The 24,082-nt window shown below is 45.1% G+C and overlaps 1 protein-coding gene across 1 annotated transcript; it reads right to left on the reverse strand.

Moving 5' to 3' along the window:
* Positions 1–873: 873 nt before the first annotated feature.
* LOC117044814 (serotriflin-like) lies at positions 874–21,970 on the reverse strand. The gene is made up of 7 exons (XM_033145635.1): positions 21,911–21,970; positions 20,922–21,026; positions 19,565–19,659; positions 15,666–15,807; positions 13,984–14,078; positions 12,684–12,772; positions 874–1,130 (listed from the first exon to the last, which is right to left on the reverse strand). Exons 1-7 carry the CDS (start codon positions 21,968–21,970, stop codon positions 1,003–1,005), a joined length of 714 nt encoding a protein of 237 aa, XP_033001526.1. The 3' UTR covers positions 874–1,002.
* Between the last annotated feature and the right edge of the window lie 2,112 nt (positions 21,971–24,082).

The following is a 24,082-nucleotide window of genomic DNA, read 5'->3' on the forward strand; positions in this document are numbered from 1 at the left end:
TCCCAACTCGAACCCTGTGGAAAGCCATCTAATTAGATTTTATTTGATTTTGAGATGTTTTTAGGAGGTAATTTAATTATTGTTTGATTTTATACCAATGTTATGTATCTGATGTTAGCCACCCTGAGCCCGACTTTGGCCGGGGAGGGTGGAATATAAATAGATTTTTATTATTATTACTTGTTATTATTCCTTTGTAAGAAAATGTGAAATAATGTAAAACCATTTTTGCGGGGGGGGGGGGGATCAATGGGGGGGTTGAGAAGAAATTTTCTGCACCGGGTACCACCTGACCTTCCCATGCCTCCGGGGGGGGGGGTGACAAAGAATTTTTTTGCCCTCAGGTACCAATTTACCTTGCTACACCCCTGCCCACAGTCCACCTGCTTCCCTAGGCAGTGTCTTGATGCTAGTGTATTTAAAGAACTTTTTTTTGTCAGTCCTAATATTTTTAGCAATGTGTTCCTGCTCCACAAATTCTTTTTTTTTAAGCATCCCTCACTGTCTGCTTACCATTTTTTGGCCAAATTTTGTGTTCCTTTTCATTCCTTTCATTTGAACAAGAATTCAGTTTCTTGAAGAAAGCCTCCTTAGATTCCACTTCTTAACCACACTGGCACCCTCTTGGTCTTCATGCTACCTTTGCTGATCTGTGGCTTGCGCACTAGTTGAGTTTCTATGCCGAGTTTCTAATATTGTTTTTAAACAACCCCCAAGCATTTTGGAGCAATTGTTTCAGTTTCTCATTGTGCATAGGATGTTAACTATGCTATGCAGTGTGAGCCCTGGTGCAGCAGCTGCTAATTTTGTAAATCGTAAAATTTCCTCCCGTCCCAACTTCCAGTCCCATATTACACGAAAAATACATCCATGTATGCATGATAATTTATGAGTTTTCAATTTTAAAATCATGTTTACAAATTTCATTTGGAAAGGATCATTAAAAGATGCTGAAGGTGAGTTTGTGGAGGTCAACGGAAATCATAATTGCCAAAAGGAGACCTATTTTATTTCATTGGTACACAGGCAAGAAGCAGGGCAGTCTCTCAGTATGTTTTGATTCTTACATCCGTATGACTCCGCTAATTCAGGGCAGTTGGTGCCGATATCTGTATATTTGCAAGGATTGGCTGAAAGTGAAAAGAAGAACACACTACCATCAGTCTGGACATTAACAAAAGCAAAACACCCTCAATAGATTCAAACTCTAGGGGCGCTTTCATTTTTAGTTCATATTCTGGAGCTTAAGATCAAAACTGAAGATTATACAAAAGAAAAAAAGAACACTGAACTTATTATTTAACAGTTGTTCTAATGGATGTAATAATTAAATTCATAAACGGTTTAGCAACCCTGACCACAACTCAGAAGAAATGGCCTGGAAAACAAGCCTTATGAGGAATGGTTGAGGGAGTTGGGTATGTTTAACCTGGAGAAGAGGTGATGGAGAGGTGATATAACAGCTAACCTCAAGTATCTGAAAGGCTGTCACACGGAAGAAGAAGAAGAAGAAGAAGAAGAAGAAGAAGAAGAAGAAGAAGAGTTTGGATTTGATATCCCGCTTTTCACTACCCGAAGGAGTCTCAAAGCGGCTCACATTCTCCTTTCCCTTCCTCCCCCACAACAAACACTCTGTGAGGTGAGTGGGGCTGAGAGACTTCAGAGAAGTGTGACTAGCCCAAGGTCACCCAGCAGCTGCATGTGGAGGAGCAGAGAGGCTGTGATGGCCTGGGAGTCAGACTCTGATGCTGAACCTGAGGGATCCCAGCCTGCACAGGATTCCCCGCCTCCAGAACCAGCTGAGCCGGGGCCAGGGCTTGAGCCTGAAGGATCCCCACCTGTGCTGGATCCCCAGGTGCAGGCATCAGCAGAGTCTGCTCTGGCTCCTGATGGGAGGGAGGACCCATTGCCTGCAGGTGCTCCACTCCCAGCCTCTTCAGAGGAAGCTGAGGCATCCCCTGGGTCCAGTAACCCACCAGCCTCTCCTGAGCTACAGAGGCTCAGGGCAGAGAGGCGAAGGGAGTTAAGTGTCTGCAGGAGGAGTGCTCGCCTCCAGGCCCGGAGGAGAGGCGAGTCTCCGGAGGATCGGGACCGCCCTAAGCATAGGGCCAGATAAAAGCCAGCCAGACCCAGCCCAAGTTGCGTGAGCAACTTAGTTGCAAGCGTGTGCTCAACCTGTAACCTTGTGCCTGAACCTGCCTTGGACCTTGACCTGCTCCCTGCCTTGCTCCCCGCCGGATTGACCTCCTTTGGACCCCTAGACCCAGGACTGGACGTGGACCTCGCTTCATGGACAAACCCTTGGGGCCAGCACAGTTTGCTCACGCCACACCCGCACTCCCCCTTCGCTGGGGTGCGTTCGGGAGGAACTAGTAGCCATGGCTGACCAGGCGGCTGCGCTAGTGGCATTGGCCCAGGAGAACCAGGCCTTGACCCACACCGTGCAGCAGCTAAGCAATGCGGTTACGGCGCTTCAGCAGCATTTGGATGCCCTACCGGCTTCTGGGGCCGCCGCCCCAGCTCCTGGCAAGTACCCAGTGGCCCTGCCAGAGAAATTTGATGGGTCCCCAGCCAGCTTTCCCATGTTTCTCGCCCAGGCCAAGCTGTATATTCAGGGGCGAGCTCGGGATTTCCCTGACGACCGCACCAAGGTGCACTTCCTGATCAGCTTGCTGAAGGACCAGGCGGCCAAGTGGGCGTTGCCGCTGCTCCGGCAAGACTCCCCCTTGCTGACAGACTATACGGGGTTTTGCAATCATCTGGAAACCACGTTCGCCAACCCTCAGAAGGGGAGTCAAGCCAATCGGGCAATTCGGCGGTTGAAACAGGGCAAGTCCACAGTGGCCACCTACGCCACGGAATTTCGGCTGCTGGCGCAGGACTTGACCTGGAACGACTCTGCCCTGCGGGACCAGTATCTCGAGGGACTTTCAGACGAGATACTGGATCAGCTGGCCACGTTGGATCGCCCTGCCACACTGGATGCCCTCATCCAACGGAGTCTGCAGATAGACGATCGGTTGGAGGACCGTCGCCAGGCCCGGGGCCGCCGGCACTCCGGGCTCCCGGCGCCGGTGCTTCCCTGCAGTTCCGTGGCCAGAGCTGAGTCATTGGAGGAGCCGATGCAGCTCGGGGCAGCGCGGCCTCGCCTCTCCCCCTCGGAAAAGACTCGGCGTCGGGAGGGGAACCTGTGTCTCTACTGCGGTGGGAGTGGACACTACGCCCGAACCTGCCCTGAGAAACGCCAGCCGCAGGGAAAACTGCCAACCCCAGTAGCCGATGGCCCAGGCTACCTGGGGACCCAAGCATCGCATGATGGGCCCTCACCAGTGGAATTGCAACACCTCATGATACCGGTGCGTCTATACCCCCCCGGTGGGCCCTGGATTCTCACCCACGCTCTGGTGGATTCGGGGGCAACCCGCTCCTATATGGACTCTGCCTTCGCCACTCAGCATCAGGTGCCGCTTCAGAACAAGCCGGAACCAGTACAGGTGGAGGCAATTGACGGACGGCTCCTACGCTCGGGCGCTGTTACTCGGGAGACCCAGCCCTTGGTCCTGTGCTACCAGCAGCACCGGGAGGTGCGAACCCTGGACATTGCCACCATGCCCCGGTTTCCCCTGGTGCTTGGGATGGACTGGCTGGAGTCACACAATGTTCAGATCGACTGGGTCAATCGGACTGTACGCTTCCCAGACCCGGGTTCCCGTGCTCAGTCCGAGTTAGTAGCAGCTGCCCCCATGGGGCAGGCTGTGTCAACGCTCCCTGCTTATTTTGCTCTCGCATTTTTTTCCTCCCCCCTCTCTTCCGCAAATGCCCTGCCTCCTGCTCCAGCTCCATCTTTTTTCCACATTTCCACTAAGCAGTTTGTGTCAGAGAGTCCTTGGGTGCTTACAGATGGCAGTTATAAAATGGTGGACGGGGTTTTCTTTTTGGCGCACGTCTGATGACGTCAACAGGCAATCCACCTTTCTATTGGATGCTGTTGGAGTCTTCATTCATTTTGCTGGTGAGGTATAATAGGCGCGCCATTTTTTTGCCTTTATTCTATATTTTAGGCATGACAGGTGTGGTTTTTTTGAATTTTTATTATGCCAGATCCTTGACCCATGGTTATGTTACGCTTTGTCCTAAATTTGATGTGATTTGGTCCAGTGGTTACAGAGCAAGGTGGTGTCGGCTGCGCACGCAATAGGAATATATATATATATATATATATATATATATATATATATATATATGAGATATAGTCCTCTGAGTTATGGACATAATCTTATTGAGTATTTGAAAAGCCATACTGCTGAAGAAACAGAAAATCAAGCGCTACATTATCTGTGCTGAGTTTGCAGAAGTCAGTTTCATGCTATTCTCTGTGGCTGCCCCTAAGCTGTGGATCTCCTTCCCCACAGAAGTGCGCCTGGCACATTCATGATACCGAATGCTGAAGACACACCCCTTGACCCCAACTTATTTTTATGGTTGTAACACAAACATGCCTAAAGTGGCTGGGAACAGAAGAGCAAAAATGTATTATCATTACAAAGTTTAACGCTAGTTCATTTCAAGACACAATATGACAATCCAGGATAAACTAGGTTGTAGACTAGAAGATAGGTGAATAGGATATAAGATGATAAGGATTAAGATAAGATGATAAGATTAAATAATCAGGCAATGTAATAAAAGGAGGTTAATAGGTATAGGATTATTAATGAATTTTAGTAATGATAAAGTAGATTAAGATTGTTATTAATTTATGAAGTTATGAAAAGAGGAGGCAGGAGGAAGTCACATTATGATGTGAGGAAGAAATATTAGTTATAAGAAATATGTATGTTGTTATGTTTTGTTTTTATTAGTTGTTTATGTAGTTATGTTTTGTTGATGTTTTCTTTTTTCTTTGTTAAAACTTTTTAATAAATTTTTTTTTTAAAAAAAGACACACTATGACAATCCAATTGATTTGTTTTGATGATACATTCATTTTCATTTGATTTCATTTGATGATTCCATTCATTTTCAAGTCATTGTAAATTAAACCTATAAAATTCTGAAATAGACTTTAAAAACAAACCACATGATACCAGTTGGCTAATACATATAAATCTGACTATGGTTTTATAGATATGAGTACAGCTGTCCATAAACCTGACCAGGCTGTGACAGGTGTGGAGGAGGTGTCTGAAGTTACTCATTTCTCCTAAGATGGAGGGGACACACAGAGAGACACCTTGTTCCCCATATTGTTCTATCACTGAATGTGAACGAAGTCCAACTGTACAGTTAAACACACCCTTGTAAACCCTTCCATGGCCTTCTAACATATTTCTATTCTTTTAAAAATCTGAAGCATTAACCAGGGCAATGCTTTTTCTCTTCCTGATGCAGAACTGCAGAGAGAAGGAAGCATTGAGGCGCTTGTTAACATTTCAGACTCTGCCAACAGATCACAGGGATCACACAGATACTGATCGTTGCCTCTCCTGACAGGAGCCAGCTATTGAGCCTCTTCCCATAAATGAGTCCTAGAGTTTCTGGATTGATATTGCCAACTCTATGTCTCTTAGAAGGGAATTCCACAAGGTAGGAGGCTTAAAAAAATAAATTGGTTCCACTGAGGAAAAGTGAGAAATTTTATGGCTACTGCTGTTGTTGTTGTTCAGTCGTTCAGTCGTGTCCGACTCTTCGTGACCCCATGGACCAGAGTACGCCAGGCACGCCTATCCTTCACTGCCTCCCGCAGTTTGGCCAAACTCATGTTAGTAGCTTCGAGAACACTGTCCAACCATCTCATCCTCTGTCGTCCCCTTCTCCTTATGCCCTCCATCTTTCCCAACATCAGGGTCTTTTCTAGGGAGTCTTCTCTTCTCATGAGGTGGCCAAAGTACTGGAGCCTCAACTTCAGGATCTGTCCTTCTAGTGAGCACTCAGGGCTGATTTCTTTAAGGATGGATAGGTTTGATCTTCTTGCAGTCCATGGGACTCTCAAGAGTCTCCTCCAGCACCATAATTCAAAAGCATCAATTCTTTGGCGATCAGCCTTCTTTATGGTCCAGCTCCATGGACAAAGACAACAGGCTACTGCTGACTTGCCTGCAGAAGACATATCAAAAGATATATTGCCTTATACTGACTGCAAAGAAGCCCAGTACTGCAAGCAAATTAGGAAAAAACAAGCCAATGTCAGTGTGATCGGAAGAGCACTGAACCTCAAAGACAATTTTCTGAGATGCTGTAATTGAAGTTGCAGCTAATATGAAGAGGAGAGGTGAAGAAGCACCAGGTAGATTTCTTTTCTAAACTATATGCACTTATCTGATGAACAATATATTTTCACAATGATGCAATATGGAATGACAGAACACACTGTGCATTTCCAAGGGTGCACTATGTATTTTTTCTAATAAGTACTCTGCCCCTTTTCTCATCTAACAAGAATTTAAAAAAACCCTCTCAGGACAGACTTGATTTCCTTTCTGTACTGTATAGGGAAGCAGACATGCAGCGGCGGAGCAAGCTGATTGGGTGTTTGGGGCGGTGGGTGGGGCCAGCTGCCCGTGGGGCAAGCCGGGGCAGGACGCTCTGCAGGGCCTCTGAGGAGTCTGCCTGCTTCCTCCCACTCAGCTGCCCTATAGCTGGGGGGGTGGGGGAGGTGGTGGGTGGACCATTTGGGGAGAGCGGAGCCTGCATGTGCCTAAGCCACTGTGTCTCTCCCAGGAGAGACGTGTGGCTTGGGTGCGCTGCAGGCCCCGCGGTGAATGCCGCCTGGCATTTGGTCACCCCCCAAGTGGTGGCCTGCCCCCGCTGCACCCCCTTCCTCCGCCACTGTAGACATGCTTCATCAAGTCAGCTTCGATAAAGTCATCCAGAATTTTGCAATCATAGTATTGACATGGGTCTAAATGTATGATCTACTTCTCATTGTATGTTTTAGTGTTAAGCTCTTTGAGATGTTTAGACGTTTTAATTTTTGTATGGATAATGATTGTGTTCTGACTGATGGTTGAATAAATTCAATTGATTGTTTGATTGAATTTTGCAATCAGAAAATCTAGTTATTTTAATTTCAGCATATATTTAAGTTTCATGTCATTTGAAAAATATTATTTTATTTTATAGTTTAGTATTGCTTTTTTGTGGGACGTGGGTGGCGCTGTGGTCCAAACCACTGAGCCTAGGGCTTGCTGATCAGAAGGTCGGCGGTTCGCATCCCCGCGATGGGGTGAGCTCCCGTTGCTCTGTCTCTGCTCCTGCCAACCTAGCAGCTCGAAAGCACGTCAAAAGTGCAAGTAGATAAATAGGTACCGCTCTGGCAGGAAGGTAAACGTCATTTCCGTGTGCTGCTCTGGTTCTCCAGAAGCGGCTTAGTCATGCTGCCCCATGACCCGGAAAAACTGTGGACAAATGCCGGCTCCCTCGGCCTATAGCGAGATGAGTGCCGCAACCCCAGAGTCGTCCGTGACTGGACCTTACAGTCAGGGATTCCTTTACCATTACCTTTATTCAAAACAAAATAAAATAAAAAAATTCCTTCCAGTAGCACCTTAGAGACCAAGGTGCTACTGGAAGGAATTTTTTATTTTGTTTTGTTTTGACTATGGCAGACCAACACGGCTACCCACCTGTAACTTTACCTTTATTGCTTTATAAAAAATCACATACAGGGTTGTTTAGGGCTTCTGTAGGTCTTAATCCAGCCCTTCATGTGCTTCTGTAACCTATTTACAGTAGGTAAAGCAAAACACAGTAAGTAATATTGTAAGTAATTTCTTGATTTCTACAAGCTGTAATGCTCAAAATCAGACATCCTGCTAGAACAATCTATATCTTGAATGCTTCTTGATAAGTTGTTGTTGGCACAGGGCCAATAATATGTCATTCGTACCTCACTTACTAGATTAAAGTTTTGCCTCTTGTTTTGGTTTTCTAACACAATATTGGTTGGTTTGGGAAATGGTGAGAAGATTGGGCTGGGCTCCAATACTATGTCTGTCCTATGGAGTCAGGGGTCTGGTTAGTGGTCTCATTTGTGCATTGGTAGTCTTTCTTTCACCCACTCCTCTTTAAAAGGAAGAGCAGTCCTTCCCACTTAAAAATCAGAGGTGAGGCTGCAGAATGAGGATTTATTGCTCAATTAAAGTACAATCAAGGTCTTATATGCATATTAAATTCTTAGATGGTTAAGTCCACAAACACATTGTCCATGAACTGACCTATTTTAAACTGAGTCTGAGTGGTCCCATTGTGCTAATTCTGGCTATGAAAAATATTAGTTGTCTCCATAAATATATTTCTAAAAAGGACACTTCCAAGTGTTCTTACGACTGAGGACCAGTGAAGGTGGCTTTATATAATCATTTTCACCACTGTGAATTAATGTTTAAAATTCATCTTATAGCAGGTATCTATTTGCATTCCAATCCTATGAATGGTTCAGCCTACAATATATGCTCAGGTTGCTATACTAAAAGATTTTTTTTAAAGCAACCTATGTTTGGAACGTTAAAAACATTGGTCTCTTCTCGGGCAAAAGGTTATACTTCCCTCCGCCTCATAATATAAGAGGAAACTTTGTCTAGGACTGCCTCCACTAATTGCAATTAATCATACAGTATTAAAGAGATAGATTATGAAACATTGTTGGTTACTTTGTCATTATGGAAACAATATGGGCTGCTTTACTTAGCTAATAAATGAAATGGCATTAAAAACATATCAGGAAATCAGAAATGAAACAGCAATCCCCAAGTACCTCTTCAGATTATTTCAAAAACAGGGACAAATCTGGTGGAAAAACACCATTGAAACCTTAATGATTCAGGATCATAAGAATTTACTTAGTAGGTTGGGGCAATTTGGAAGTCAGGTGTGCCCAGTGTGTGCCCAGCAATTGTGGTTTCTTCATGGCTCCTGCTCTAGGAGCTATTATATTCCATGGAGACGGGTTGGCAGCTGCAGGAGCTGGGGTGAGTGGCAGGTGTGGTGGCCTCATCAAGATCACCATGGTGTATGGCCTCTGGGAGCTGGGTGGGCATCCTGGCCAGCTTCCCCCACAACAGTGTACTGTGTAGAGCCCCCTGTGAGGCAGCAGGGTTCAGTGGTTGCAGGCTCTGTGGAGGTTTCTCCTGGGTTTCCTACATTCCCCTTCTCCTCCCTATATTGTGCAGCCCATCAGGGGGCAGTTTTCAGTACTCTCTGCTCCATTCAGGGAATGCAGGGTGGCTTTTCTGTGGTGAAGGGCTGTAATTTTATCATACACACCCATTTTCTCTTTGGGGCAGGTTACTGTTAATGTTGTCGGGACCCAGGTGGCACTGCGGTCTAAACTACTGAGCCTAGGGCTTGCTGATCAGAAGGTTGGTGGTTCGAATCCCCACGACGGGGTGAGCTCCCGTTGCTCGGTCCCTGCTCCTGCCAGCCCTAGCAGTTCGAAAGCACGTCCAAGTGCAAGTACATAAATAGGTACCACTCTGACGGGAAGGTAAAACGGCGTTTCCATGCGCTGCTCTGGTTCGCCAGAAGCGGCTTAGTCATGCTGGTCACACTGGCTCCCTCGGCCAATAAAACGAGATGAGCGCCGCTACCCCAGAGTTGTCCACGACTGGACCTAATGGTCAGGGGTCCCTTTACCCTTTACCTATACTGTTAATGTTTGGGGCTCCTGTCAACATTTTATAGCCTTTGACAGGCTAAGAAGTTCCATGAATTATGATGGAAGGTAGATGCAGTGTGACTTTCCCATAGCCTCTTAAGTTCCCCTCCTTGCCCATTTGTCCTTGGGGGTTATTGTGTGCCCTAGTGGTTTGCATGCTTCACACTCTCAGTCAGTTGTTATACACCTACACTTTACAGGCATGCATACATACTGTACATGGTTACACGCACTACAAATCATCCAATGGGAGCTGTGTGATGACAACCTTCCATTTTTATGTAAGAAAGGCAGCACACTTGGACAGTGAATGAAATAGTGTGGGCACAGAGGAAAGTGCTTAAACAAACACACTCCAGTATACAGTTAGATTCTGCTCCTCTGCCCAGTGTCAGGCTAGCAGCAGGTTCGATAAGTTTGCTTGATTTATTCTGCTGACCTGGGAGCCCCTTACCCTCTTGAGTCCCAAGTGGGACTTGGATACAGACATGCTGTTGTTGCTAAGGGTGCTCAACACCTGCTGCCATCTGATAAAATATCACCTTCATGTTTCGGCTTTCTAAATTTATAGATGCTTGGATTATCTTTCAAGTCAGTGCGGCCAGAGCTGAAGGCACTTCCCCCAGACGGTGGTCCCTCTGGGGGTCACCCTATTTGATGTAAGTCTTAGGAACCCCCGCCTGGATTGACCACGCATCACTTCTGGGGGGCGGGCTGGAAGTATTTAGATTGCCCCATGCCCAAGCCAAACCTCTTTCATCTGTATTCAATAAAGTTGTGGCTTGTTTTGACCCCAAAACCAGTCTTATTGGTCTCTTATTTATATGGGTTGGGGAACCTGATGCCCCCTCCTGGCTCTAGGCCCTTCTCTCCCCAACAACTCTAAATATACCTGCTTAGGGATCTTTCCTGTTTAGAGTAGCTGGCCCTCCAATATCTCACTGATGAAAATGGGTTGCCGGTGTTATGCTCCCACAAAGGAACCAAATAAAACTAAAGCCAACTCTTGGTTTTGTGTTGCTTCACTGGGCTACAGCATCACACCAGAGCCGTTTCTTTCTCATCTATTTTCCAGTTGCTGGGGAAAAGTTCAATATAAATGTGGATCTGTGTGTGTATATAAATACATAAATAATGAAACTCTTGACAAAGCAAACATTTCCCAATCCTCTGTACTTTGGTTGCTACGTTCCACTCCTGGTACACAAGCTAGTTTGCAGACCTTGATGAACTGCAACAAAATGCTCTGAGGATGGTGCAGTCTCACATTCTAAGCTCAATTAACTCATCAATCTTTACTCTCTTCCTGGCTTGAGAATTTTCACCTGTGTTATGTCAGTGTGAGCCCAGGTGTAGCAGCTGCTAATACTGCGTTGATTTCATTTCGTTTGTCCACCTTCCATTCACATTTAATCAGCCATACATTGTGTCCTCCTGGGGATCTTTTGCATCTCTGTGTCTGTTATTTTTCCTGCGACTGTTAAGACCCTACTCCCAACTTCCATTCCTCCCCATTAAGAAAGAAAGAACGAAAACATCCACCCATGCAAGACTTTTTATGAGTTTTCCGTTTCAAAAGCAAGTTAACAATTTTCATTTGGATGGGGTTTGTCAGAAGATGCTGGAGGATGGAAATTAAATGAGAATGCAGAGTTCAACGAAGATCACGTAGGGGGACCCCCTATTTTATTTCAGTGGGGCAATTGCAAGTAGCAGCACAATCTGTCGCAAGGCTGCCCTTGCACCCTTGCAATTGCACTGCCTCATCACAGTTGCCGTACACATTATAATATCTGCAAGGATTGGCTGAAAACGAAAAGGACAAGAACACATCAGTGTTAACAAAAGCAAAATGCCCCCATGATTCAAACTCAAGAGACTCTTTCATTTTTAGTTGCTATAGTGGAGGTGATTTAAAAGACCCCCCCCCCACTTAAAACATTATTTGCATGTTTAGACCTTTTAACTTCCCCCTAAATAAATTCAGACAGGATGCAAATTTTGGTTTGTTTTTTTGGCAGAATTTAGGCCACAACTTTATTGATTACAATCAAGTGAGTGGTTGCATAGGCTCTGGTCCGACTAGCTCCCTGCACTGTGGCAGGTAGCGCTGACCCAGAGCTCTATCATAGGTCAGCCTAGGGTGAACACCTGGAACAGCGGAAAGCGGGGTCTGGCTAGTCCACAACCCAGATGTCCCCCTGTACTCGGGCGGCATGGGCACAACCCCTCTTAGGGTTGACCAAACCATTGAGTCCCTGGATTCCTTTAATGGAATACCCTTCGCATAGGGATGGCTAGAGCGTTCTGCCACCCCATCACCTGAACCAGAGCCTATCCGCAACCTTACAAGTTGTGATGATTTGCTATGTGGCAGGCGAAACCCAAATGGCACCAGCCAATCAGCCACGTGGGGAAAATTCCTGCCATGCCCCTGTCCCAACAACAGATGACACACGACGCCATAGCAAGGTTAAGCGCAAGCCCTAAATATAGGGAGAGGTGGGCGGGTGTTCCGATGCACTGGCCCCAAAGAGGAAGCTCAGGGACACGTGCATAGGCATATATAGGTCCCTCGATCTGTTTTGCTAGCGTCCCATTGGCCTGATTAAACCCAGCATCGAGGGACCTACCAATAGGGTGTTGTGGCTATCCAAACGTGCCCACCCACAACACAGGGTTTGGTTGGCAGGTCGCACTGCAACACATGCCCTCTTTGAGGGAGGACCCGATTTAGCAGTTGTTTTAATGAATTTTGGGAACTGAATTAGTAATTAGTTTAGCAATCCTGGCTGTAACCCAGAATAAATTGGGCGTGTTTTTAAGGGTGGATGTGCAGGTCACGAGAACATTTACATAGACACCCTGCAACCACCTACAGAATAAGGAAGGCTCCGGGATCTACAATCTAGTGCACATCTACTTGGGAATAAGCTTCCATCAAATTTACTGGGATCCATTCTTATTGAGTGCCCTTTCTAAAGTACAAAAAGGCATTATGATAATATTTGAAGTTATTTCTACTCACTGCATAATCCGTTGTCGCATGAGCCAGGGCAGTCCCCACAAGGTGATCCAGACTTATATGGGGTTTGAAGTGATCCTACTATGTTCCCTCTGGAATGATGAAAGTGAATGAGTAAACAGGGATATATTTGACTAGAATGATCATATAATCTCAGGAAATCATAGCTGTCAACCTTCCTTTTTCTTGCATTGGGAAACGGCTCACTGGAATAAGGGAATTTCCCGCAAAAAAGGGAAAGTTGACAGCTACGGCAAATAAATTTCTTAATTAGAAAAGTTCTAATCCATTTATTTAATCAATGAACTTATAGCACAACTGTTGTGCAATGTGAGGAGTAGGGCTGTGAACTGGTTTCAGCCAAAGCCTTCAGCCTGAATTGAATTAAGGTTAATTCAGGTTGACCTGGGCTTTGGATGAGTTTGGAGGAGACAGCACCGATAGGATCACCCTCCCAGAGTGTTTGGGCTGTCGGGAGAAGGGACATTGTGTGGGAAGAAGGGAACTGTGGCAGCACTCCTCTTGCCAGCAGGGAACATAGCCAGGCGGCCAAACTGAGCAGGATTGAACACTTCTGTACCTGGAGGGTGGGGGGGGGGGAGAGAGAAGGAGATGCAGTATCTCCTTTGCCTCCCAAATGTATGTTCCATTAGGCCTATTACTATGAGTTGTTCTATTCAAGTCCAGGAAAATTTAGTCCGGCCAACTAACTCTTTAAATGACAAAATCTAGCACCTGGCAGAGCCTGAATGGCTGGGAGCCAATGTTGGCCCTGCGGGGAAAAGTCAAGATGTGGTGCTTAGACAAGGCTAATTAGGTCTCTGGGTTGGTGGTTCCCACACCTGGTTTACAGCTAGCTTAAAAAAAAAAAAAGACTAAATGAGAAATGTTGAATATGCTGCTGGTGTGTATTGGTGGATGACAGAAGCCATGGGCACTAAGAGAGGAGGGCTGCAAGGAGTGGGAGCAGAGACCTTTGCTTCCTTCAGCAACAATATGAAGGCAAGGCTAAACTGGATTCACCAGTGCACCAAACCATAACAGGTGGTGAAATGACTCAAAGCTAATAGTAACAACCTGGCTGTTTTTGTTTTCTAGTTGGTTGGCAACCATTGAAATGCAGAGTTAATACATTACTAGTGTGTTGCCCATGCATCCTGTGGTTCTTAATGAAGTTGTCTCATTATGTTTTCATAGTATAATGCCTTTTAATTTATGTTTTAAATGTGTTGTAAGTCCCTTAGAGACCTTGGGTAAGAAATGACTAGCAGGTTTAATGGCGGACTGACTGAATGATACGTACGCAGGGCAGTACTGGCAGACGTAGAAGTATTGTAGCCGATTTTGAGGGCACTGGTTCTCAGAGCAACCCACTTTGTAAGACCTGTACCAAGCCACCTGTAGATATAAAAACATACACACAAGAAAGACATTGGATTCTTATCTCATTATACATGACAAAGCTATCTTTGGCCATATCACCCCTTTTTGCCCTGTAAGACCAATTGCAGTTGTTAACAGTCGTCAACAGGTTTTCCACACCTATCAGCCAATCACCCATTCCCGCCACCCTTCTGAGTAATACCCCTCCCCACTCTCTCACTATATATAAGGGTCTGTTGACTTCTGTTTCAGTGTATTTGAAGAAGTGTGCATGCACATGAAAGCTCATACCAAGAACAAACTTAGTTGGTATCTAAGGTGCTACTGGAAGGAATTTTATTATTTATTATTTATTATTTATTATTTTGTTTTGACAAGAAAAACAGTTAGAATCTAACAGTAGCATTTAAATTATACTTTGTGCTGTGTATAATTAGGAGCACCTTGAAAAGGAGTACGATACTAAAGAAACAAACAATTTCCAGATAACAATTTCAATCATTTTCTTCCTCTGGCAGTAGCAGCTCAGAAATAGCTCAGTTGGTAGATCACGAGACTCTTAATCTCGGGGTCGTGGGTTCAAGCCTCACATTGGGCAAAAGATTCCTGCAGTGCAGGGGATTAGACTAGTGGCCAACTCCGAAGGGACTGTGCTCTACTCACAGTTAAAAACTGGCAGTGATCTTCCCCCTTTTGGGGGGTTCAGGTCAAAGTTGTTGAGCTTCTTGGAGTGATCTACCACAAACGTCCAGTGATCTACCGCTGGATCATGATCTGTCTGTTGGACGTGGCTGGACTAGATGATCCCCATGGTCCCTTCCTACTCTACAGTCCTGTGAGTCTATGATTCTATATACAGCTGTGAATATGAATGGCATCATGGGTGCCTGAACAACCCACAGAAGCAAAGGCGCAGGAGAGAGAACGGTGACCCAGTATCTGAACTTCCTGTGTGAAAACTATGAATAGGAATATGTGAGAGAGGCTGACCCTCCCCAACATGACCCACCAAAACAAAAGCAGTCTACCCGCCATGTAAAGTGCCACCTGTTAGGGGCACAAGAACCTTCCTTGGTTTCTTTATCTTTTCTTTTGCACAGTCCCAGTAGTGTGGTGGGAGAGCTGAAAATAATGCCAATATAGTTCACATCTGGCAACCAATACACCCTTTGGCTTCAGATGGTACGTGGGTGGGCGCCATTGCTATTCTCAGGGAGTTGTTCATGGTAAGTTCCAGCCCCTCTCTTTCCAGAAAAATAGCACTACCACAGATGAGTCTAAAAAGCCCAAGACACAAATTTTCACAGCCCACTAGCAACTATGGTGGCTCGTTTACCAGAACTAATGCATTTAGTGTTAATTCTGAAGTCTATAGTTGATTCTGACCAAATTAAGCCTCTTAGGAGCCACCATAGCTGCTAGAGGGTCATGAAAATTTGTATCCCAGACTGTTTAGACTCGTCCAAATAGGGATTTCTTTTTTCCCCAGCTCTCCTACCCCACTACAGGCAGCAGCAAGCCAAGATGCAAGTGGGCTACCAGACATGCATTTACTAACTGAACCACGCACTTGGCAAAGACACAAAACGGTGATTGAGTTACCTGAGTGTAATGGCCAACTTTGGCTCCTGAGCGGACCGCTCCAACACCGTACTGGAAATCGTTCACCTCATTGTACCACTCTTGGATTACTTTAGACCATGCGACAGGGCCACTTGACATGAGCAAATTTTCACCACACGGGCCTCCATCTGGAAGTGGAGACGGTTAAGATGAACAAAAGTCGTGATCAGTGATTCAGGGAATTCTATGAACAAGGGGAGCTATTCAGTGCTTTGGAGAAACATGCTGCAGCCAGTAAAACTTAGAATCATAGAATCATAGAGTTGGAAGAGACCACAAGGGCCATCCAGTCCAACCCCCTGCCAAGCAGGAAAGACCATCAAAGCATTCCTGACAGATGGCTGTCAAGTTCTTCCTAATGTTTAGGTGGAATCTTCTTTCTTGTAGTTTGAATCCATTGCCCCGTGTCCGCTTCTCTGGAGCAGCAGAAAACAACCTTTCACCCTCCTCTATATGACATCCTTTTATATATTTGAACATGGCTATCATATCACCCCTTAACCTTCTCTTCTCCAGGCTAAACATACCCAGCTCCCTAAGCCGTTCCTTATTCCAAGCAGGATTTGTTCCCCCCACCTGCAGATCTGTCTGCTTAAGTAAATCTGTATACATTTGTATGTACAATAATAGTTTCAAAGCGCTCTCTCTCTCTCTCTCTCTCTCTCTCTCTCACACACACACACACGACTATAACAGTATTTCAAGAATTCAAGAAAGGGAGTAAACAATTGAGCATAGTCAATTATAAGTGTAGGAGATTATTCCTATTATTTATTAAATATGTTAGTTGCTTTATCTTTCCCACGGCAACCTAAAGTGACTTACAACCAACGAACCAGACAGCTGCCACCCCACCGTGACACTAGCTAAACCATAAAACCAAGAAGAAAAAGAAATACATTAAAAACATCCCACCTACTTCTAAAAGGCCACAGATCGTCAAAAGCCAATTATAGCTAAAGAGGTAGGGGTTGGTGAGTAGAAATGTTAACCATTATTGGTAGCAGGGCAGTATTCCTGTTGTTATTATTAGTATTCCTGTTATTATTTTTATGTGTGTAATGGCTTCTTGCTAAACACAATAAACCAAACTGACTGGTAGCACTAAGGTTATAGAGGAAAGTTTTTGCCTGGCTCCTAACAATATATAATGGTGGCGCCAGCTGGGTCTCTCTGTGTAGAGCAGTCCACAAAATGGGGAGCCACTGCAGAAAAGGCCTAATCTCGCATTTACACCCTCTAGACCTCTCATGGTGAAGAAGAAGGGTCTCAAATGATGATTGCAGGTACATGAACAAAAATAAAGATATAGGGGGAAATATTAAAGAAACCTGTGCACAAGAGGCAGTACAGCAGTTTACCAAGACAAGGGGAAAATGGCCGATCAAAAACTCATAATCAAGAACAGCACAATATGAAATCATATTTGGATGGCATTTGCCATCAGTTACTAAATAAGCTACATAAACCACCAGAAAGTCACAAAGTCCACTTCCCCTCTGAGAACCTGGAGTTGGTGGGTCAGTTTCTTTGATGTGGATATAAGCAAGGCTTTAAAAAAACCAGATCATAATAGAGTATGTGGATGCAGGGCTTTTTCCCAGCTGGAAATCTATTGCCATTCTCAGAGAACGAGGGAGGTGATCCTGGTGACATCATGGTCCAAGATCCCTTGCACACCAGAGATCTTTAAAGAGCTCATACCTCCAGCCGATAATTCCTCATCTTTGAAGGAATGAAAGAGCTATTGTCATAAGGTATTTGTTGCTCCACGAGAGGACCCTGGTGAGTATAAAAGCTACAAAGGTGGCATTTCTTTGCTTGTTGCATAAGGCCAGTTTGCCTAGTAACCTTTTTTGAGGGATACAAGGCAAGGGAATCAGAGATGAAGAGGAAACCATTTCCCCCTCTCCATCTGCACCAGGCACTCGGTATACAGCCAGTGAGTGAGTCTCCCAGGTTTCGCCGTAACAGTCCAAAAGGTATATACTTTCATGTGCATTTGTAAGGAGAAATAACAACAATAATAAAACAAAATAAAATAAAAACTCACAGCATGTGTCAGAATGTACTAAAACATCAAACATTAAAAAATTCCCTGTACAGAGCTGCCTTCAGATGTCTACTAAAAGTCAGATAGTTGTTTATTTCCTTGACATCTGAAGGGAAGGTTTTCCACAGGGCGGGAGCCACTACCGAGTAGGCCCTCTGCTCGGTTGCCTGTAACTTCACTTCTCGCAGTGAGAGAACCAGCAGAAGACCCTCAGAGGGGGACTACAGTGTCTGGGGGTGGAGACACTCCTTCAGGTACCGTATTTTTCGCTCCATAAGACACACTTTTTTCCTCCTAAAAAGTAAGGGGGGGTGTCTGCGCGTCTTATGGAGCGAATGCTTGGTCCCTGGAGCCAAATTGCCCAGGGGCCAAAAGCAGATCGTGCTTTTTTTTTTTTTTTACAAAGAGATAAGGTGGTGTTGAAAGGAAGCCACTGAACAGCTGATCAGCAAAGAGATCGAGAGAGATAAGGTGGCAGGCTCCCTTTCTGCAGAGGAGGCTGTTGGTTTCCCCAGCAACATGTGACTGGCTGATTAGATTATCTGTCTGGAAACTGTAGAAAGGGCTTTGAGTTGCTCCTTTTGCAAATGGGTCTTTTTTGCTTTGCAAAAGCAGCAGCGCAACAACTTTGAGCTGCTCCTTTTGCAAATGTGGCTTTTCTTCTTCCAAAAGAAGGTGCACAACTTTGAACTGATCCTCAAAAAGGGAGGCTTTCCCCCTCAAAAAACTAGGTGTGTCTTATGGAGCGGAAAATATGGTATACTGGGCTGAGGCTGTGTAGGGCTCTAAAGCTCAGCACCAACACTTTGAATTGTGCTCAGAAATGCACTGGGAGCTCTGAATGCCTTTTCTAAAAGGCACTTGCTTTCTGGAGTTTTCAGAACTACTGGTATTAAACTAGATAGAGGATAGATGATGGATAGATAGATAGGCAGTTAGATATAAATATATAGATATAGATACATTAACGCATGTGTGTTACAATGATTAACAAGGCAGAAATATTAATATTTAAAAGCAAAATGTTTTGGCTTTCACCTCCTTTAGAGCACCCGAAGGTGGAAGCCGAAATGTTTTCCTTTAAAACATTAATGTTTCTGATTTGTAATAGAGTAATGGCTTTAGTGGTTAACTGCAAACTTGTGGGATCCAGAATGAACTTGTATGAACGGTTGCTCTGTGCTTTAAAAGTTGTATGCATCATCGGTGCAAAATGTGTGTACAGACAAACAGCCGCGGAGCATATGCCCATGCTGCCCAGGGCAGGGTGCGCTCCCAAGGGGTGTGGAGGGGGGTGCCCTCCCAGGCGCAGGATAGCCGCTCGGGTGCACGGAGTGAGATGCGCACCCTGCAGCCAGGGGTGCAGTGAGTCACCGATGGCAGGCATTCAGCGCGCCGCCTGCCTGCGACTCCCAAGCCTCCCTTGAGCTGTCAAAACGAAGGGGGGAATGCCGCTGGCAAAGCGGCGCAGCTCCCCCCTTCCCCCGACGGCTCGGGGTAGGCTTGGGAGTCGTGGGTGGGTGGTGTGCCAAATTTCACCCCCCTCAGTGAAGATACACAGCGTGGTCCGCCCCCACCACACACCCCTTCCTTCATTCCTGCAGACAAAGCTTAGCTGGTCAGAACTGAGTGTGGAATTCTGACTTCAGATTTTGGAAAGAACCAGATCATTCCACTGTTCCTCTTTTTGTGGCATTCCTCCAGTATTTTCAGTATTATCTGCAGAATGACAATTGCAGGGTTACTGAAGAGTTAGTGAATGGTGACTAAATGTGGATTATATGTCGGATCTCTAAAATATTTCTACAATGCTTAGTGAAACCTCTACTTGCCAGCAGTTCTTTGGTCTGGTGGGCTGTGGTCATATTGACAATTACTTGCCCAGCGTTTGGCATTTGCTTCCGCAGCACCACTCCATTCCTAAAAGGAAAAAAAATATGTATTAAACATGAGACTGGATGCAAAATGTAAAAATGGAGAGGCTCATATTTGTCCGATCATTCTCACCTTTCAGCTCTCTTAAAAAACTTGTCTGTCTTTTTAATGATAGTTATTCTCAGGCTAGGTCGTGGTTTGAATATAGGAAGCAAAATCAAAGTGTGCAGTCTTTTCACTCTTGGGCTTAGTATTACATCTGCCTGACCCAGGCCAGTCATGGATAATGGCAACAGCCAGCTTTCAAAGATGCTGAGTTAGGTGCTCTCAGATGCTACCTGGATTGTGGCTGTTTACCCTTCCTGACCCATGCCAACCATGCTTAACGGTAGTTACCAGGATCCATAAACCCACTTCAAACCAAGGTTAAGATGGTGAATTACCATATTTTTCGCTCCATGGGGCCCACCGGACCATAGGGCGCACCTCGTTTTTAGAGGAGGAAACAAGAAAAAAAATATTTTTCTGGTTTTCCTCCTCTAAAAGCCCTGTTTTTTTGAGGATCAGCTAAAAGTTTTGCAGCTTTTTTTGCAAAGGGAAAAGCCCTGGTTTTTTGAGGATCAGCTAAAAGTTTTGCAGCTTTTTTGCAAAGGGGGAAAAGCAAAGAGGAAAAGCTCTGTTTTTATGGGGTTCAACTCACATTTCTGCAGCTTCTAAAGGGAGCCTTTTCTACAGTTTCCAGACAGATAATCTAATCAGCCAGTCACATGTAGCTGGGGAAACAAACAACCTCCCTCTGCAGCACATTCAACAATGGAGGGCGGGGCTGAAAGGGAGCCAGGACTCTTATCTCTCTCCCGATCTCTTGCTGATCAGCTGCTGAGCGGGGTCCTTTCAACACCCCCTTTTCTCTTTGTAAAATAAAAAGCATGATCCTCTTTTCAGCTCCAGGAACCACCATTCGCTCCATAAGACGCACAGATATTTCCATATTTCCCCTTACTTTTTAGGAGGGAAAAAGTGTGTCTTATGGAGCGAAAAATATGGTAGGTGCTCTTAGCTGCTACTTAGCTTTTGAGAAAAATGCATATTCATTGCCCATGGAGTGGACAATGACTGCTTTTAGTCATATATATGAATTAAATAATGTTATTGTGTATTTTAATTATAGATTGGGTTTATAGTTGCAAACCATGTAGTAGCCACTAGGGAATATAAATTAATAAATAATAAAAGATATGTATAAACTACTAGCACATGGAATTTTCTGCTAGCCAGAAAGCATAGTAAACCTTTAAAACACTTACCATCTTCAGCATGTTGCTTGCACTTGGCTTCACTTGTCTCCGCAGGGCATTGTGCTTGTCCAGAATTTCCTGTCGCTCACTGGGTCCCATTTCCTTTGCATGTGCCTAAAGTGAGAGACTGAGTGTTTTTCTCCCCCTTGTATTTATTTATTTATTTATATTACTATATTTTTTTCATTACACCAATGTAATTTTAGCATACTTTCACTAAGAACCACGGACATGGCTATAAAGTGTGCACCTGCTTCCGACAGGCCCTTCTGCCATAAATGAAACATCAGTTGAAAACTAAAATTGAAGGGAAGTATTTTAAGTGTTCTGTGATAGTGTAGCTGACCATGGAGCAGGTCAACAGATCCTCCAGCTGGGCGATGCAGAGGCATCAAGATGTCTCTGGTCTACTCTGGATAAATCCACAGCTACTGAAAACTATGAGAAACCTAGCATTACTTTTAGTGGGATATGTAACTGCACCATCCTGTTTTAAGCTTAACCCGAGTTAATTGCATTTGTTTGGACTTCCTGTTAAGTATGATCTTTTTTCACTTCAGTGTGTTTATGGATGAAGCAGTCAAAAGCATTTTGGCTTATTAAAGTGAAGGTTTAGTTGGCCAAACTAAATCTTGTATTTGAAAACAACCCAGCTAAGGTTAGTAACTTTTCATGTCCTACTGACGGAGACTGTTTAGCGTCTTCCAGTATTGTTACATTACACAACGTAGTATTTGTATTTTAGCCACCTCATGAGAAGAGAAGACTCCCTGGAAAAGACCCTGATGTTGGGAAAGATGGAGGGCACAAGGAGAAAGGGACGACAGAGGACGAGATGGTTGGACAGTGTTCTCGAAGCTACTAACATGAGTTTGGCCAAACTGCGGGAGGCAGTGGAGGATAGGGGTGCCTGGCGTGCTCTGGTCCATGGGGTCACAAAGAGTCGGACACGACTGAACGACTGAACAACAACAACAACACAACATTAAAAAACTTACCCTTGAAGCAGGCTGTTGCAGAAGAGCAGCAATACTCAGCAAAACGATGAGCACAATCATCTCTGAAAACAAAATAACATTAGAGATAATCTCTTAGAGTTGCTGTTTAGATAAAGAGTGTACTTACTGAACATGGCGCCATTCTTCTGAGTAGTGGCTTAGATTCCAAACTGCTCACGTGGCATCAGCTGAGAAGTAGATTTGTACCTCCTGCAATAGGAGTGCCCCAGGCAAGTGCCTCTACGCCTGAGTCACCACTTTGCATCTGACTCCACCCCACTAAACCATTTTGCTTCTGTCTCTGGTTAGTGGACATAGTGGCTGCACTGAAAAAACATCACCTGAGCCCTACAAATTTGCTTTATTGTGCAGCCATCCTTTCCTTTCTTTCCCCCTGCTGTCCACTGAATTGCCCCTCAATTTGCTCTTAAGTGGCTCCCAGCACCCTGGAACAGATTCTGTGAGTAAGTATGGGGCTGCAGCAGGAGGAGAAGAAAGTGAATTCCCATTGTTTAAATCTGTTGTGCAACAGAAATCTCTTCCAGTGCATGCTAAAATTCACAGGTGGTACAGTCACAGGTTCTCAACTAGGTCCTTTCAGCCACACTGATATTGTGCTGGCAGCTGATTAATGGCCTGTTTCCGTGCGCTGCTCTGGTTTCGGTGTTCCATTGCGCCAGAAGTGGCTTAGTCATGCTGGCCACATGACCCGGAAAAAACTGTCTGCGGACAAACACCAGCTCCCTCGGCTAGTAAAGTGAGATGAGCGCCGCAACCCCAGAGTCATCTGCGACTGGACTTAACTGTCAGGGGTCCTTTACCTTTTACCTTATATCCTGACAATTGGGTGGATGTACTTGGCTATGAAGACTGCCTCTAGGGCGGAGCTTCTGAGCCATATTCCTTCCATTTCTCTTCACATCTATGGACACTGGACCACTCTACAGCAATGGTAAATTCACTTAGGTTGTTTTTATGGCACTAGCACAATACTTAGAGAGCCCTTGTCTTTGAGGGTGTGGAATTGTCCTCCCAGTTCTTGAACATCACATTGAGACTGCATGGTGTTTACAGGTCTTCTAGCTCCTTCTGTTTGGTAGGAAGGAGTGTGGCTTCAAAGTGTGTGGGCTATGCTTTTCTGTGGTTTACCTCTTTGCTATAGCACCCAATGGGGAAGACGCTGTCTGGATGACCCATGAAGGACATGACCTTGTGCCAAAATGGTGTGACTGTAGTTCATCTCTGGACCAGGGTGCCAGAATGCATAGGATCACAAGTAGTAGAATAAAGTAGGAAATAGGGCACATGTTACGATTTCACTAGCTGAACTCTTTTACTAGCTGAACCTCTTATGGAGAAGTATAGAAGGAGGAGACTCTTGAGAGTCCCATGGACTGCAAGAAGATCAAACCTATCCATTCTCAAAGAAATCAGCCCTGAGTGCTCACTAGAAGGACAGATCCTGAAGTTGAGGCTCCAGTACTTTGGCCACCTCATGAGAAGAGAAGACTCCCTGGAAAAGCCCCTGATGTTGGGAAAGATGGAGGGCACAAGGAGAAGGGGACGACAGAGGACGAGATGGTTGGACGGTGTTCTCGAAGCTACTAACATGAGTTTGGCCAAACTGCGGGAGGCAGTGGAGGATAGGGGTGCCTGGCGTGCTCTCGTCCATGGGGTCACGAAGAGTCGGACACGACTGAACGACTGAACAACAACAACATAGAAGGATTAAAATGAGTAGAATTGTCTTGAGATGTTTAAATGTGTGAAGGTGTAGCTATACTACAAATACAGTCCAGTGCAGTTCACTTCCAAGAAGGTTTCCTTGAAAGTCATACCTACTGATAACAGGGTTGCCATACGTCCGGAATTTCCCAGACATACCCGGGATCCAGCTGTCGGGAACAGTGTCCGGGAGGAAATCACTCAACAACTTTGCCCCCTCCCCCCGATCAACAACGTTGCCTAAAAGAGCTCAACAGCTTTTGTGTTTGGATATTCATGAAATATGGTAACCCTAGTACGTTTTATGTAATAAGTATATAAATAATATAAATTTGATCCAAAAGTTGCATCCTCCTGAGCTTACCTAAATTGTTTAACTCTGCTAATAAACTTCATATAGCATACTATGGGATATAGCAGACTATGCTATAAAACTGGCACCCCCCC

This window comes from Lacerta agilis, chromosome 3, assembly GCF_009819535.1.
Source record: "Lacerta agilis isolate rLacAgi1 chromosome 3, rLacAgi1.pri, whole genome shotgun sequence".
Lineage (NCBI taxonomy): Eukaryota > Metazoa > Chordata > Lepidosauria > Squamata > Lacertidae > Lacerta > Lacerta agilis.